This window comes from Meleagris gallopavo, chromosome 1, assembly GCF_000146605.3.
Source record: "Meleagris gallopavo isolate NT-WF06-2002-E0010 breed Aviagen turkey brand Nicholas breeding stock chromosome 1, Turkey_5.1, whole genome shotgun sequence".
NCBI lineage: Eukaryota > Metazoa > Chordata > Aves > Galliformes > Phasianidae > Meleagris > Meleagris gallopavo.
In genome coordinates, this window is record NC_015011.2 from 172,136,624 (window position 1) to 172,152,722 (window position 16,099).

General features: G+C 41.4%; 1 protein-coding gene across 1 annotated transcript in view; it reads left to right on the forward strand.

Moving 5' to 3' along the window:
* The first annotated feature begins 321 nt into the window (after positions 1 to 321).
* Positions 322 to 16,099, forward strand: part of SMAD9 (SMAD family member 9) — a 31,142-nt gene continuing 15,364 nt past the window's right edge. The window contains 5 exon segments of the mRNA XM_003203374.4: positions 322 to 501; positions 5,395 to 5,745; positions 5,748 to 6,017; positions 12,198 to 12,455; positions 15,148 to 15,285. Of these exon segments, the coding sequence (XP_003203422.2) occupies positions 5,607 to 5,745; positions 5,748 to 6,017; positions 12,198 to 12,455; positions 15,148 to 15,285 (805 nt within the window). The 5' untranslated portion in view covers positions 322 to 501; positions 5,395 to 5,606.

The following is a 16,099-nucleotide window of genomic DNA, read 5'->3' on the forward strand; positions in this document are numbered from 1 at the left end:
GTCAGCCATTTTCGAGACTGATAGCCATGCCTTTCATGGCTTAGTTAGCCGAGGCAGGGCAGAGTCTTGGAGTTTTATGCTGAGACCAGATGCATACACACATCTGCATACATACCCATGCACAGCTAGTCTTGTGAGGATGATTAGCACCGTGCTTTTATGTGGTAGTGTTTTAAGCCTGTTTTCACCAGCATTTCAGCAGTTTTTCTTTTAAGCTTCTGCAGGCAGCTTAGAGTGGAATTTAATGAGGACTGATACAATTCCACTGAAATTGGATTAGCGGGAAACTTCAGCAACACAATGGCCTGCACAAATGTTTTGCTGGGGGATGATGCAAAGCTTCCCCAACACAGCAAGTCCTTTATAGATTAAGCCAAACCTAAATTTCTCCAAATCTTTCCACAGTGTCAGCATATTGCCGTGCGAGATACAGAGGAGGACATGTTCAATTTCCATGAGTTCTGGATCCCTTCCTACTGACTTCAGCAGGCCTTCGTTCAGGTCAGCTAACAGCAAGCACATGATGACAGTGTTTCTTCTGCTTTTCTGTGACTATGATATATCAGTCTTTTCAGCAGTACAGTGGAAGTTACTGTAGAGGAACACGTTTTTCCCGTTGACCTGAGGGCCCAAAAGCAAGTTCTACGCTTGCAGGTGAAAAACAGGCTTAGGAGTAGGAGGAAGTATTCCAGTCCCTTCTGTTCTCAAATCTGCAGTGAGACTCATCTCACTCAACATCCATTGTTTTCAGTGCCTGATTTTGCAGATTTTTTTCTAGGTGACAGTGAGTGGAATGCATCATGCCGTGTACACACATGTTTTTCTGCTACTTATTTAGGTATTTCAGGGTGACTAGGTCAGATATGAGTGTCAACAATTTAGACATGTTTATGTGGTCAAGTGAATTCTACCCCAGGGCTGCCTCCAAACTAGTAAGTCAAATATGCCTAATACTGTACTTGGCCTTGAGCCCAACTAGGATGGAGATGCTTGCTTCTGTGCAGTAGCTGTGTCACCCTCCTAAACCAGGTCTCTCTCTGCAGACTTCATACTTGGAGTGATTGCTGGACCCTTCTAACTCCTTAATCATGCACAAGAAACATTAGAGGGATTGGTATTGGCACAGATCAAAGCCATTTCCGTTACTGTGCTAACAATTTACACTATTCATAATCAATTTCTCATGCTTAGAAATGTTCCCCAGCACTGTTTAATCTACTAGCATAAACATGGTAAAGGTAGGCACCTGTGCAGGGAGAACAGAACACATGAACTAGTCTGAGATGTTTCCAATCCCATCTTTTCCTGTTCCTTTGGACCACAGAAACAGAAGGGTGGGTCCATGTTCACATGATGTATGTCTTCTGTCTCTTCCATAAAGCACGTTTCATAACTTAGGCTAAGCTTGATAATAGAATAAAGAAAGAATGGAAGATTGACCATGTTTGGTCTTCACTGTCACTTATGAGACAGATAGACAAAGCTTTCCATGTTGCCCCAGAAGAAGATAGCGTGTTAATGAGGTTCCCTAAAGGATGTGTAACTCATCCTCACAATCGTGCCTTGTATAGTGACCAAAGGAATACAAGCAACCATCATGGTATGGCCCAGGGCTTTATGTGAATGCTGGGGATATAGGTCAAAACTGTAAGGCTTTGCCCTGTTCTCAAGTCCGGAGCATCAAGAAACAAGATTGGTCATCAGCCCAGCAAATATGTCAAACAGTTTTAAAACATTTCAGCATTGGAAGTTTCCAGTCTGATGGGCAAGTTGCCTGGTACAAGAGGCATACAGTTTAAACAACCACTCTCCTAAGAGATCATTAAAATTAAATTGTGGATTAACATCTCTATCTTTACAGCCCTGGAGCAGAGTGGCTGCCTAGGTATTTCATAATGGAGTATCTAAGCCTAGCAGCACATGGCTTAGTCTGCTGAATAATATACAGTATTATGTAATGAAATAATATTAAACGAGGTTGTTCTGATAATGATGTTATTTGAAAATTTCAGTATATTTAATTGCCACTTATGTTTTGAATGTCAGTTCGATTTGGGGAGAAAAAAGATTTCAGAAGAAACTAGGGGGAGAACGATAGGAAATTGTGCAATATACTTATCTGAGACTACATCACATGGTCTGCAAAGCACTGCTTTTGCTTTTATACACATACCCTTGGCGACTCTCCCACTAGCAACAATAGTGCTTAGACTCATACTGATGTCACTGTTGAGTTATTTAATTTGACTGAAAGAGATTAATGTGTTTATTTAAAACCTTGGTCAAAATGGAAAAGAAAATCTTGGGACAATACTTTTACGTGGACGTGTATGTTTTCATATCTGATGATTGCAGTGTCGCATTAACTTATCAGAGGCAGCTGTTGACACACACTAACGCCCCGGAGACCCCCTCAGATAAGAGCTGGAAGCCATTTTCCCTGTCAGCCTGGAGCAGAGGCTTCCACACCACTGCTGGTGCTGTGGGCTTTCATCCCAGGCTGTCTTTGCTTGCTGCTGCTTCCAGGGCCGATCCACAGCCATCCCAGCATTGTTTTATTTTCTCGCGTGAGGATGCGGTTCGGTGCAGCCAAGTAATGACAGCAGCACAGAGGCATGTGGAAGCCAGCAGGTTGTGATGGGACAGCAGGGGACAGACGCTGCAATTGTACAGCCTACATAGAAGGTGCTGGGCTCTGTGGGCCGAGCCTCCTCCCTCTAAGGTATTAAGACTGCCTAAATTTCAACCACATTATGTTTTACATAGGTTGCTCCAAAAGTAATGCCTTTGTATTTATTTCCCTGGAAATTACAATAGATTCAAAGAGCACAATAACGCTATTTGATAGAGCAAATTCTCAATGACAAAACGCTATTTTTCAACAATCATCACCATTAGTTATGTATTTTCACCAGCCATGAAAAAGAGCCAGCATGCCACGCTTGTAAAAATCAGCACTAGCAGAGGTCAATTGTCACCGCTGCTGAAACGCACTGCCTCACTGTGCTCACATCCTCTGTTTGGGCTCTATAAACCTTCAGCTAGTGTCAGTGGGTGCCATTTTTTCCACATCGAGGAATTCTGTGTCACGCCTTTGCTTCATACACACTCCCATATCAGACATAATTTTCTCAGACTGTCCCTAAGTTGCCATCTGTCACACGTCAACAAAAATGTAATGGGATATTGATGGGAAGGTTCAACCTCTACTGCCATACTACCAACATTTACCTCTGATGTCCTGGGCCAACATCATAAAATAGGAAGCATTACTTTCAGAGCAGCCCTAGTACTAACAGATCAATGGTATTTCCCTGTAGTAAATCATTCTGAACTTTTTTATTTTTCACTTGTACCCTCTAAATGTTTGGAACAGACTTCAGTTTTGATTGAGAGGCATAAGCAACTCTCCAGTTAAATACTCCAGGTCATTGTATGTTTATAAATACAGAGGGGAAAAGAAATCCAGAATCTGAAGTTTCTCTTTGCTGGGCTGTTTGGGAGGTCTCATGGAATCGATTATTGATTGTTCAATGGTGCAAGCATGGTGATTGTTGCTGTGTGTGTCTCTTGACAGTTGAGGACAGCTAGACATACACATAGAACAATAGTATAGAAATTGCATAAGCCACATCCTGTGGTGTGGTGGCTGCATGAAGCAAGGTGGGCCTGCTTTTCCCGCTAGTTTTGTAGTCCCTCTGTCCATGTTTTCATGCTAGCTTATGTCCCCTGATGCATAGAGCATGAATCTCCAAATGGAATAGCAGCTGCTACTTGGGCTTGTCACATGCCTGAGAGTCACCTTTGTGGTAGGCAGTCATTACTCCACAGCAAACATAGCAAGTTGCCTGTGCAGCCCTGGTGCCCCAGGCCGTGCATATCCTGCAGTACAGAATCTCAGAACATCCCAAGTTGGAAAGGATCCACGAAGTCTTTGAGTCCAACTCCTGGCTCCACATAGGACTACCTAAAAATTAAACCATATGTCTGAGAGCATTGTCCAAGCGCTTCTTGAACTCTGGAGTGTGCTGTGGAGTTGTGCAGTGCTGAGGGTGTCAGACTGCCAAAGAACCAGGCTTTGAGATTGGCATCCTGTCTCAACATGTTCTGCCTGTGTTTGCACTCCGTGTCCCCATGTGCCCTTTGAACTTTTTAATAGCTGTGCATTTAAAAAAACTGCAGAATAACACTATTTGTGAAGCCCTGCTGCGCCCAGCACCAGCAATATCTGTCTATTCAGTGGCTGCAGGAGAGCTGGGAAGGACCCAAGTCCTCCCACAAAGGCAGTTGTGGCGCTGCTTCTGTGGAGGCATCCATTTTAGCTGCACTCATCTCCTACTTTAAGTGCTTTGTACAGCCCTTTGGACTTGATATGTGCAGGGGGTCCATGAAGTGTATTTAAAGCAGTAAATAGCTTGACATACAAGGCCGCTTTCCCTCAGAGTTCTAGTCAGTGGAAATATATCATTTTCATCTAAAATGAGACTGGCTCCAGCTACATTAAGGAAAAAAAGAAAAAGAAAGAAAGAAAGAAAGAAAGAAAGAAAGAAAGAAAGAAAGAAAGAAAGAAAGAAAGAAAGAAAGAAAGAAAGAAAGAAAGAAAGAAATGAAGGAAGGAAGGAAGGAAGGAAGAAAGTAAAATAAAAACAAAGAAAAACCCTCAAGAATTAAACTCTTTCTGTTGGACTCTGTCAGATGTAGCAACTCCTAGCAGAAATAACCCAGGATCCATCCAGCACAAACTGTGTCCAAAAGCCTGTGATTTTCATCCAAAAAACTTTGAGTTGTTGGAGGCAGCCAAACGAACTGGCTGGGCAAACAAGATTTTCTCTTGCATGTGAGACAATGTAAATAAGCTTAGAGAATAGTGATAGATCTTTCAAAGGCACTAAATGGGAATTGTTGAATTGAAAAAGAATTTTGCAGTTAATATTGTACAACTCTCAACAAGTAAAATGAGATTGGAGGGGCAGAGGGAAAGTTGAATTCAGAAAAATATTCTACTCATGACTCCCATGCAATTTGTTATTACAAATTAATTTTTTTAGAAGATGCTTGAGCTGAAGCTAGAGCTACAAGCATTAAAAAAAAAGGTACATTTTCTTTTGTGTTAAATGTAATCCCAACCCTGCAGTAATTTGCCTAGTGCACTTAAGTCCAAGTGCAAATGAAAGTGACTGGATACTTAATGCTTGCTGAGGCTCAAGTCTAAAATGAGTGTGGAGGGTAGTAAGGAGGAGAGACTTGGACCCAAAATTAACAGCAGAAGAAACAAACAGAAAAGCATTGAAAACTGAATACACATTTTGAATCATTTATCTTTCAACATATTTTACTGAAGCAACAATGAAAGGAGCGTGTGAAGTTTAACTATGCATTGTGTTGTTATTCCAGGCTTCAGCAGCTTCTTGATGTTTGGAAAGTTCTGAGACCCAGCCTGTTGGACTACTTGTAACCAGCACCTAAGGGTACAGAAACTTATGTCTGGAAGAATCTCCTTCTGAAGGAAACATCCATCTCAATATTGCGAAAACTCTGTCCAGGCCTTACAAGGCAGGAGAGTGATTTGTGCTTCTGCTGACACTGGTGTGTAATCTCTGCTTCTTATGCACTCCAGCACCCCTATCAGTTCCTTGTTCTCCTTCACCAGCCCTGCAGTGAAAAGGCTGCTGGGCTGGAAACAAGGAGATGAAGAGGAAAAGTGGGCAGAAAAAGCTGTTGATTCCTTGGTGAAGAAATTAAAGAAGAAAAAGGTGCCATGGAAGAACTGGAAAGGGCTCTAAGCTGCCCAGGTCAGCCTAGTAAATGTGTCACAATCCCACGTTCCTTGGATGGGCGGCTACAGGTTTCTCACCGCAAGGGGCTCCCCCATGTCATATACTGCAGAGTGTGGCGCTGGCCTGATTTACAGTCTCACCATGAATTGAAGCCACTGGAATGTTGTGAGTTCCCATTTGGCTCAAAACAGAAAGAAGTGTGCATTAACCCCTACCATTACCGGCGGGTGGAAACTCCAGGTAATTATATCATCTCCAAATGATTCGCATCTCTATTAGCTCTTGTGCTGGCAGGTCTGTACCTGATGCATTCTAATGAGTTCTTTGAGACATGAAAAAGTAGGCTCTGTTTGATGGTGAAGGACCCCGGCTTTTTCCCTGTCTAGCATCACAGATACCAGCTGTGAAGAGCAGGATCCTGGCTGGGGCCCTTGCTCCATTGCACCCCCAAGAATCTTGTCCAGGGTGCTGAAAGCAAGGCTCCTCTCTGTGGACATGGCTGCTGGCCACCCCCTATTCCTACCCCTGTGGGCTGCTGTCATGGGTATGTCTGTGAGCTTGAAGGCTAGGCTTAGCCTTATCACCTTGGCTGGATTTATGCCACGGTCTGAAAACCAAAAATAACTCATTGATTCACAGGAAAAATGTATCCCTAGCTCTCTCTGTAAAGATTGGAATTGCAATAAGATGGTTTCTGTTGCTATGGATGTGAAACCCGGTTAGCTGATTCTTGTTAAAATGCTTGATGGTCTGCATTCAGTGGGATTAAGTTACCTCAGTGGTGGTTTATATGAAATCAATTCCCCAACTTCTCATAAAACTTTGAATTTTTCACTTGATGATTCTCTTTAGACTAGACTTGGTCAGCATTGAAAACTTATGACCTTACTGAAGGGTCATTTAGTTGGGCTTTTTATCAATGAAACAGCTATTGAAGAATTGTAGTGTTCAGTGTTGACTTCTATAGGACTGGCAGTGATCTCAAGCGGTCATCTTGTTCCTCTCTCCTCCTACTCTCAAAACAGTACAAATTGCCAGGTACATTCCTGACAGATGTTTTCCTAATTAGCTAAAAATCCCTTGTGATAGAGGCTCCACAACCTCCCCAGGCAAGTGAATCTATTGCTTTGCTATCTTTACAGTTCAAAGTGATTTCTAATGTCTAACCTCTCTCTTTTTGCTGCCAAAAATCATGGTAATTTAATTTACTAATGGATATGGTTGGTAAGTGTATACTTATTATTCTGTGATTACTCTTTGTCTGGCATGAACTTTACTATGAGGTGACATTAGCATCAGATAAGTGAACTGTGGGATGTTTCTTTTCACACAGATGAAATAAGGGAAAGACATTTGTTAACATTGTTAAATAGGGCTGTTCCCGTTCCTGATAGTCCTTCCACAGCAGCAGAGCTGTCATTTTGAAGTTGCATCTGAACTGCTGTAAACATTGTCAGAACTAAAAATTTTGCAGCTGCAGGGAGTGGTGCATGTTTTCAACTGTTTTTAGTGGAAAGAGTTGATCTTCTGACTTTCTAAAATAAACTCCAAGAATCTAAGAAAAGATGCTCATAAAATATCCCATTTTGTGTATCTTTCTCTGTTAAGGCTGTAGTCTCTGGTGCTTTCTCATTTCTTTTGTTGTACTTGTAGTGTAGTTAATGGAGTCTCCTCACTGCAGTTGCTGACAGCTCTGCACAGGGCTGTTTTAAACTCTGGTCTTCTGATCTGTTCTACAAACGCTAGTACTGCATTAACCAGCAGCTGGAAATGGCTTCCAGAACTTCCTCCAGTCATGAAGCTCTGACTTCAGCTATGAATATGGCCCTATCATATAGCCTGACTGGCTAAATGCAGGCTGGCTATGTCTGTACTAGAAAATGGAACATGGCTAGGCTACAGCCTGAGAATTGCTGATATACTTGTTTGCTCCATAGCCCAGTGGTGTTTTGTGCAGACTATCACATATTAGCAATTCCCAGGGTGCAGGGCTCAATCCACATAAGGCACTTTTGGGCAACTTGGACATGACCACCTTGTTTTGGAGGGCAAAGAGCACAGCTGCAAAGATGCATACTATGCTGTTCCAGTTTGCTACAGGATCGGGGAGCTGTTCTTGTATTCCACTCCACTCACGCTTTTCTCAGGGACAGATGAGATTCTGAGCCTCCCAAGAGAGTTACCTCCCTGCAAAAGATGAGGAGCAGCAAGGAGCACAACCTACTCGAATGTGCTGGGGCAGCAGCAGGAGAAATAACTCGCAACACTGAAAGTGGCAGTAATGCAGCTCTGAGCAGGTGCTGTGAAGAGATAAGGATGAAGGAAGAGAAGAAATGAGCTTGATGGGGAAATGGTAGCAGTGAGGTCATCACAAAATAGGTTGGGAGCAATTGATCCAGGTGCCAGTCTGTTCAAATAAAAGTGTTCTTTTAGCTACAGGAAATCTTCTATATCTAGGCTGTCAGAAGTCTTAGGGTTATGTAGGATTTTCTGAACCTCATCCTCATGAGTTATAGAATCCACCTGTTAAGTGATTCAGCAGTGCATTTCTTTACTCTCCAGAAGCCAGTATTGTTTTCATACAAGCGTCCATCCTTTTGGGGCTAACTTTCATAATTCTAATCTGTCTCACAGAATCAACCACTCTGTGGCCATATCCATTAACTTTTATTCAGCGTGAGTGAGTTGTATCAAAGATGGAAGGGACTTGCCCTTTCTCTAGTGACCTGGCAGATTCCTAGGCCTCTGTTACCAGAGAGCAGCCTGTGTCTTTGTTCTTCCGGAGACACATCATAGTTTGTGCTAACCAGCACAGCCTGGATTGTGTCTAGCATTCCTTGCTACTGCAAGTGTCCCTAGTGGAGCTCCTCTTTGCAGGTCTGCTGAGCAACTAGTTCCATTTAGAAAAATAAACCAAAAAAAAGAGAAAAAAATAGCAAAAGAAAAAAACAGCAGTAAAACAACAAACCACCATTATTTCCTCTATTTGTGCAACTTCACAGCGCAGCTAGGAGTTAGGCCACCTAGCATAAAGGAGATAGATAGGATGGATAAGCTCTGCTTCCCCCTTGAAGAGCTTGTCAGAAGTCTAAATGTTTGATTTTCAGGGGAATCCGCGGTTCTGGAAAAAACTGCCTAAACATTTATCTCATTACTTTATATGACTCCATTTACATACGTATGTTATAATGTGTAGTGTTGCTGTAGGGAGCAGAAGCCTAAGTGAACATTAAACTTTGAATAATTGCTTTTTGCAAGCCTGTGTAGGACTGTGATCTGGTATCTTCCCAACTGGAAGACCACCTGATTATCTTACTATTGGCCACGTATTTGACATTTGTGAATGGGCATGGAGAACAGGTGGATCTTACCAGAGAGTAGGCTTCCAAAGACAGGAGACTCTGCGAAGATGAGCTGATGTGTCACAAACAGCAGTGCAGATGTTGCACCTGGAATTAAAGGATGAAGCAGGTAGTTTACTTGCTAGCATCTCAAGTGACAGGCTCAGTGACCATGGGGATAATGAGGTTTCTGGCAAGAATTACATCTGAAGAGAACAGGAGAGAACAGAGCAGGAAAGGCAATGGCAGGATTTGGTACACGACTGACTGTATTTGGCTTCAGTTGAACAAAGATCATCAGCACTTAGGGTTACACAGAAAGGATCCCTCTCTGGCTCTTGATGAGAAAGGAAGATAAAAGAAAAAGATTCCACAGAGTGGTGACAATGCAGGTCAATTGTGAAGACCTGGTGCACTCAGTCAGTCAGTTTCATGCCTCTGGTCACAGTTCCTTCAAGATTGTTGAGCCATGGAGAATGGCATCTGCTACCAAAAGAAAAAGAACAGAGCCCTTAGGGAATTTTTTCAGCCACAAACAAAAAAAATCTCTGTATTCGTCACCACCACAGAGGCTTTAGCCCTCTAGGCAGCCAGTGGAAAGATTGACTGAGGTGGCAAAAACTGTGCAGCAGAGTAGAAATTAAAAGAATAGCCTGGTCAGAACTGGGAATGAGTTCAAGGCCTTGCAAGGCTAGAAAATTCCTCTTGCTGACTCACTCAGGGCAAGTCAAAGGCTTTCCCTGGCAAGTGCTGTTGACACATCTCAGTCCTCAGCTTTCATTTAGAAAAGGAGTCGTGCTGAGTTCTCACAGGGCTGGACTAAATTGCTTTCCTAGTAGTGGGGCCTGCAGTGAGGTGCCTGCCCCCCCGCCCCTGCACAGCATTACTCAGCACCACTGCTGGGTGCAAAGAGATCTCCAGAGTTATCCACAGCTACTGGTCAGAGCTGGCCAGACAGCAATGAACCTGGCAAGCATCACTCCAGTTCCATGGAGCAGCAAAGGGAAAAGGGGAAACTCCAGAAACAGCAGCTCACAGCCTGGAGCTGCTTTCAGGACCATGAGCTGGGAGGGATTTAGCTGACCAAAACCACATCTGCAGTGGTGGTGGGGTCTTGTTCCTGTATAGAGCAAAATAACTGAGTGCTGAAGGAGTCTTTTTCTCTCCAGTGTCTATGAAGAGGTAACAGGCTGAGATGTCAATGCCTGTATTTTCTGAATGAGTCCTCCAAAACACTAGGGAGAAGTAAAGAAGCCGAAATAGCTTTCTGCACCAAAATGCGTTACAGGGTGGCACAAAAACATCATCACGCAGATAGTGGCAGTTCACTGGTGACTGGCAGATTCCCAAATGGTGTGTGCCAGTGGTGGAGCAGGAGCATGGCTTAGCCCTGCAGCAGCATGGTGCCACAAGGAGCTGGACACGTGTCGGTGGTACTACCATGGGCCTTTCTGTTTCCTCTGCCCCAGCTCAGCCAGTGGTGTGGTACACTGATCTCTAAGCAACACGTTCCTTCTCATGCACACGTTTTGCATTATTTCTGTATTATTTGCTTTGTAGCAATTATTCCACTCTTTCATTACACTGTATAAATGAGAGCTCACTGTAATTAAAAGGTGCTAGCTAACCTACCTAAAAAGAATTAGCCTTAACTTGACAGAGCTTTTGGGCCTAAACAATCTGTTAAAACATGTTCAAACAATATATTTGTGTCAGCATTTATAGCTAAAAGTGCACATCACTATTTGTTTCTGTAAGCTAGTAAGGAGAGACTGAAGGATTACTTGCTGCTAGGTTTTAGGCCAAGGAACTCTAGACACCAGGTCAATCAATTCAAGCCCACTGGATTGTTCCAGCTGTTGGGACAATTCATCCTTGTCACAATAAAGCAGATTGCCTCCTTATCTTACTTTGTGGTTTAGCAATCCCCCGAATGAATCTTGGGGACTCATTTCCCATGCTTGTGTTTAAGGGCTTAGCAAAGACAATTAGGTGCTAAGTGAGCTAGTGACTAAGGGAACTCTTGGGGTACATGAATTGCGCCTTGTAGGTGCTATTCCCCTTCATCAACTACAGAGGGACCCAGTCAAAGCCTAAAGTTGAACTCCCGTATGCAGAAACATTTAGCAAGTCTCTTTGTGTTCCAGTCTCAGGGCAACAGCTTTATAGGTAACTTAGATAGTCCTGTCTGCTGATGTTCTTTGACTCCACTTCTGCTCTTGTTCTTGGTAAGTCAGAATTCAAAATTCAAAACCACTTGGGTCAACTTTGGGTTTCTTGGTGCAGTAATACTGTTACAGCACTGACAGTATAAGAGGTAAATGAAGAGGCTGGATGAGGAGAGATTATTTCTTCTATTAGACCAGTTTCTGCATGGATGAATTTGAATTTCAGTTTCCTTGCATTTTTCTTGTGTTAACTATCAACCATTTACATTTGTCTCTTAATGCTAGATCTTTTCTAACTATATTGCAAGAACTAGATTAATATTGCTGCAATATTTCAATTGCCATTTATATTTCCTTTTAAAGATCCCACTGTCTGGCTGGCAGCATTTGCAAGTACCTGAAAACCTTTTAAATAGAATGTTTAGCTTCTGGTCTGTGCTTCTGTTTGCCAATCTGGTGGTAAAATAATGCATTGTATTGCTGAGCAATGTTAATTGTTATTAAACTTGGCTTTGATTTTGGAAAAATCTGATGATAGTATTTAGCAAACCCCGATATAGTCATTATTTCAGGAAGGAAGAGAGAGATAATTTTGAGAAGTATGCCATTTGCATTTCTGTAAGGAGACTTTGTGCACATGCTGTACATGTGAATTTTATGGAAACTTGCTTACATTAGGAATGACACCTTATTTTGCACATACAAATGTGGAAACTGGTTGCAAATCTTGGAAAATGGTCAAATATCAGGTTTTGATTCTTGTTTTTGGACAGATTTGTTGCTATTCAGTGGCTTGTATATACAGAATGATATAGGTAGCAAGGAATATATCTCTTTTTTACTGACAAAGAGATACACTTTCGAGAGTGTAATTCTGAACAGATTTTTTCTGTTCTTGTTTTTATTTTCAGTTCTACCTCCTGTACTTGTTCCAAGACACAGCGAGTTTAACCCTCACCTCAGCCTTCTCGCCAAGTTTCGAAATACTTCTCTGCACAGTGAGCCACTGATGCCTCACAATGCCACCTATCCTGATTCTTTCCAGCATCCTCCATGCACCCCTTTTCCACCATCACCCAGCCACATGTTCTCCCAGTCACCTAACAGCATCAGCTATCCCAACTCACCAGGAAGCTCTTCTGGACCAGGAAGTCCGTATCAGCTCACAGGTAAGAATGAGCTTTCAGAAATTCTGACTGAGGCAGTCAAAGTTCTTGCTAGGGCCTGGGATCAGGAGCCAATTTTTGTGCTCCCCCCAGGCTGTAGCTATAAATTGAAATGTTGGACAGGATGGATTTAGAATGGCATTTCTTGGGACTGTCTCTTAGTATGTCGCCCAGTCCTTCTGATGGCAAATCAAGGAGCTAAGAGCTGTAATCATTCCATTCCTAGAATGCATGAATGAACTTTCATGATTACTATAATGGAAAAGTTCATGAGAGGATTAGGTGTGTCAAGACACCTTTTGCCCAGGGCTGCCCACCTAAGTTAGGCACCTGTAACAAAGGTGGTGAGGAGGAGAGACGGAATAAAACGGGGAAATTGGTACACAGAAATATTTTTTAATACACGATGATCCCATTGACTATAAACTTCAGGAAGTTAAGTTGTTTAAAAATTTGGTCCAAAATTTGGTTAAGCCAATAGGCAAATTCCCATGAATTTGGAACATGTTTCATCTCTTCCACAGTTCTAAACTCAAAAGGGTTAAGTCATTCAGATCATTTCTGTTTTGAACTCCTTACCTGGTACTGCTCTAATTACTGAAAATTTAAATGTACCAAAAAGGTATCATACAACACAGCTGAGAGCTAGCTTTAATATCAAAGCATGATTCAGTTTCACTTCTGCACTTTGTTGTCATTCTGAAATAGCTTCAGTGAACTCACCTTTTTCAAAAGGAAGAATTCAGGTCAGAATCTTGTAGATTAATGTTTTAGTATATCAACTACAAAGTATTTGAATTCATACATTTAATGATATGCTATTGTGATTTTAAGTACAAGAAAGATGTTTAGTTTTACAAGGTATTTGTAGTATTTGAACTTCCTTTTAAGCCAGATACTTTCAACACGTTTTCCCTTCCTTGTACATTTAATTAATTGTTGTTCATTTCTTCTCTAGATCTGTAGTTCAGATTAACTCATACTTAGCAACATCCAAATTCACAAGCAGTAGGACTTGTTTGTCTTCTCCCATTTCTTTCTTTCACCTCTCTGTAACCAAGCTTGATTTAGTGGAGCTGGTCCTGACAGGTAAATCAGGACCATTGCAAAGTATATAATGATTCTGACTCGTGTAATTTAACTGAACTTGGGACCTTGCAAAGCTACTTAAAATGTAAGTGGCTCAGCTGGAACTTCATTATATCACAGTACAGGGAATGCTGATAAACATAATTTGCCTGTGTAACAATCAGGGTTGAACAACTATCTAAAGCAAACTAGGATTGTATCAAGAACCTTGAGTGGGATTGATAAGACCAAACAGATGTCAGCAATGCAAATGTCTATATCTGATGCAATTGTTTATTTGCTCTCTGCTCTGTAGTCAGTAGAGAAAAACAGGCACTCCTAGAACAAGATTAATTTCATCTTAGGTATATGCCTAAAATTGCTGAGATGCATTGTGTATAAAGCGAGCATATGGAATGCTTATAGTAACTAGCTGAGGTGTAGACAGCAAAAATACTTGTATAACCTCATTATTTCCTTTCTGTAACTTAATGTTATCATCTTCCATTGTTTCTTTATTTTGTTTTATTATTTTAACATGCTGCATTTTTGTGGGAGGGTAATGCCCTGTATATGTTAGGAGTAGTGTATGAGATTCCTATATCATGAATACTACTTAAATAGAAAAATTAATAACATTCCTGTGCAATATGTACTTGGAAGGTTCAGTGGTTATCTTATGAGACAGGCTACCTTTATCCACTCTGGGTGAATTTGTGTTGAGGGTCAGCCAACAGCCCATACACAAGTGGAAACTTCAGCCTGAAACTGGGATAAACTCCTTAAAGAGACCCATAGCTTTACAGGTTCAGTTATCACTGTAACTTACACATGAGTTTCTGGTCACTACATACCTTCAGTGTTTAACACTGAATGTTTAACACTGACATATTCTAATGAAAAACCAAAATCACTTTTTCTTTGGCTTTCTAAAGCCTCCTGTTCTTCTTGAGACTCCTCGCTGCAGAGAACCACCTTCCATTTTCTATCTTACTATGCCATGAAGGAAACAAACCAGGAGCTAGGCACATTGTGGGTTGGTATTTCTTCATTCATTGCTATATAATAGGATGTCATATAGCTAGTGTTAAGAAGAAGTTAAAAGGACAAATCTGGAGGGAGTTTTGCCAAGTCTCACTTTAAAATAAAAGACTTTCCATAGGCTTTCTTTATAGTCTGTGAAGAAAGAGAACTTTCTCCTTGAGGGGAAATTAAAGTTATTTTCTGCTGTTAAATCATCCTCTGCAAGGATTGTAACATTTAGGAGAGAAGCCTGGAACTGAAGGATCAAACAGCTTTGCTTTCTTACTGTAACAGCTCTTATTATCAGAAAACTTGGCAGGATGGTAGTCTGAGCCTGAAGCCATCCTCTGACTGTCCCTCCTTCCATCAAGTGTACAGAATCCAACGTGACAGCCCTTCCTTACCATTCTTCCTGAACATGTGATGATCTTACTCTGGAGGCTGAGAAGAGATCAGATTCAGATTTGTGCTTTATTTCAAACCCTTCTGTAGCTAAACAAAGCTGAAGAAGTGGTATGTATTCATTAGGAAAGGCGGGGCAGAATTTACCAAGGTATTGATTTAGATGTTCTATCTTTTTTCTTTCTTTCCTTCTCTCTAATAGTGGAAACTCCACCCCCACCCTACCATGCAAGAGAAACTCCAGGAAACCACAATGGGCGGTCAATGGATGCAATAGCTGAAAGCCAACTAGTACTGTCTCTGCCCAATGGAGTTAAATCTGCCGATGGAGAAACTGAAAGTAAATAACTATTTATACTATTTTTCAAAGAAAAATTGTTAAGCAGTGAAGTATTATTCAAACAACAATGTTCAGTGATCTGTTATAGTAGGTTTCAAACGGCTTTGAGGGTTAGGCTGTGTATTAAATCCATCCATTAGCTAGGAGAATAGGATGATCAAAGAATTCAGTGACTTACATGTGAAGTTAAAGAGATTAGATTCTTCTTGAAACCATGAACTACTACAGTTAGAAAGTTGTTAACGAAAGCAAACACTGTTATCTACTTTGTAAAGATAAAGATATAAAATCAAGGATGGGGAGTAATACAACACAGAAGAACACTATCTAAATCAGAACTGATTTCTTTATCACCATCAGTTCTAAGTTTCATGTACTTTAAAGTCTTATGTTTGGAAACTTTCTTATTACCTTCATCGTATTAATGTTACATTACCGACTGGCTGGAATATAAACAGACATTCTAGTGAAGTACAACTTTCTGAGACAGTGAGGAACATGTCTGTATGAGAACTAGAGGAGAAGGAAGTTGAGGTAGCGTTAATAACAGATGAGTGCACAGAATGGCTAGGTAATTACTAGCTATCAGACACCAATATTTTTAAATAAATTGTTGAGAGTTTAATCTCCTTAGCATAATTTACCTTCCCTGATCACAGCCATGGTGAATCTTGGTTAGAAGTTTACTAGAGGTTATGGGCAAAGATGCTCTGGGGCTGGAGGTCTCATATGCCTGTGGTAGGCAAGCAGAATGAAGTTTCCCAATAATTCCTGTAGGACAAGTGAGGACTCAGAGATTCTTTCATGTTTTTGA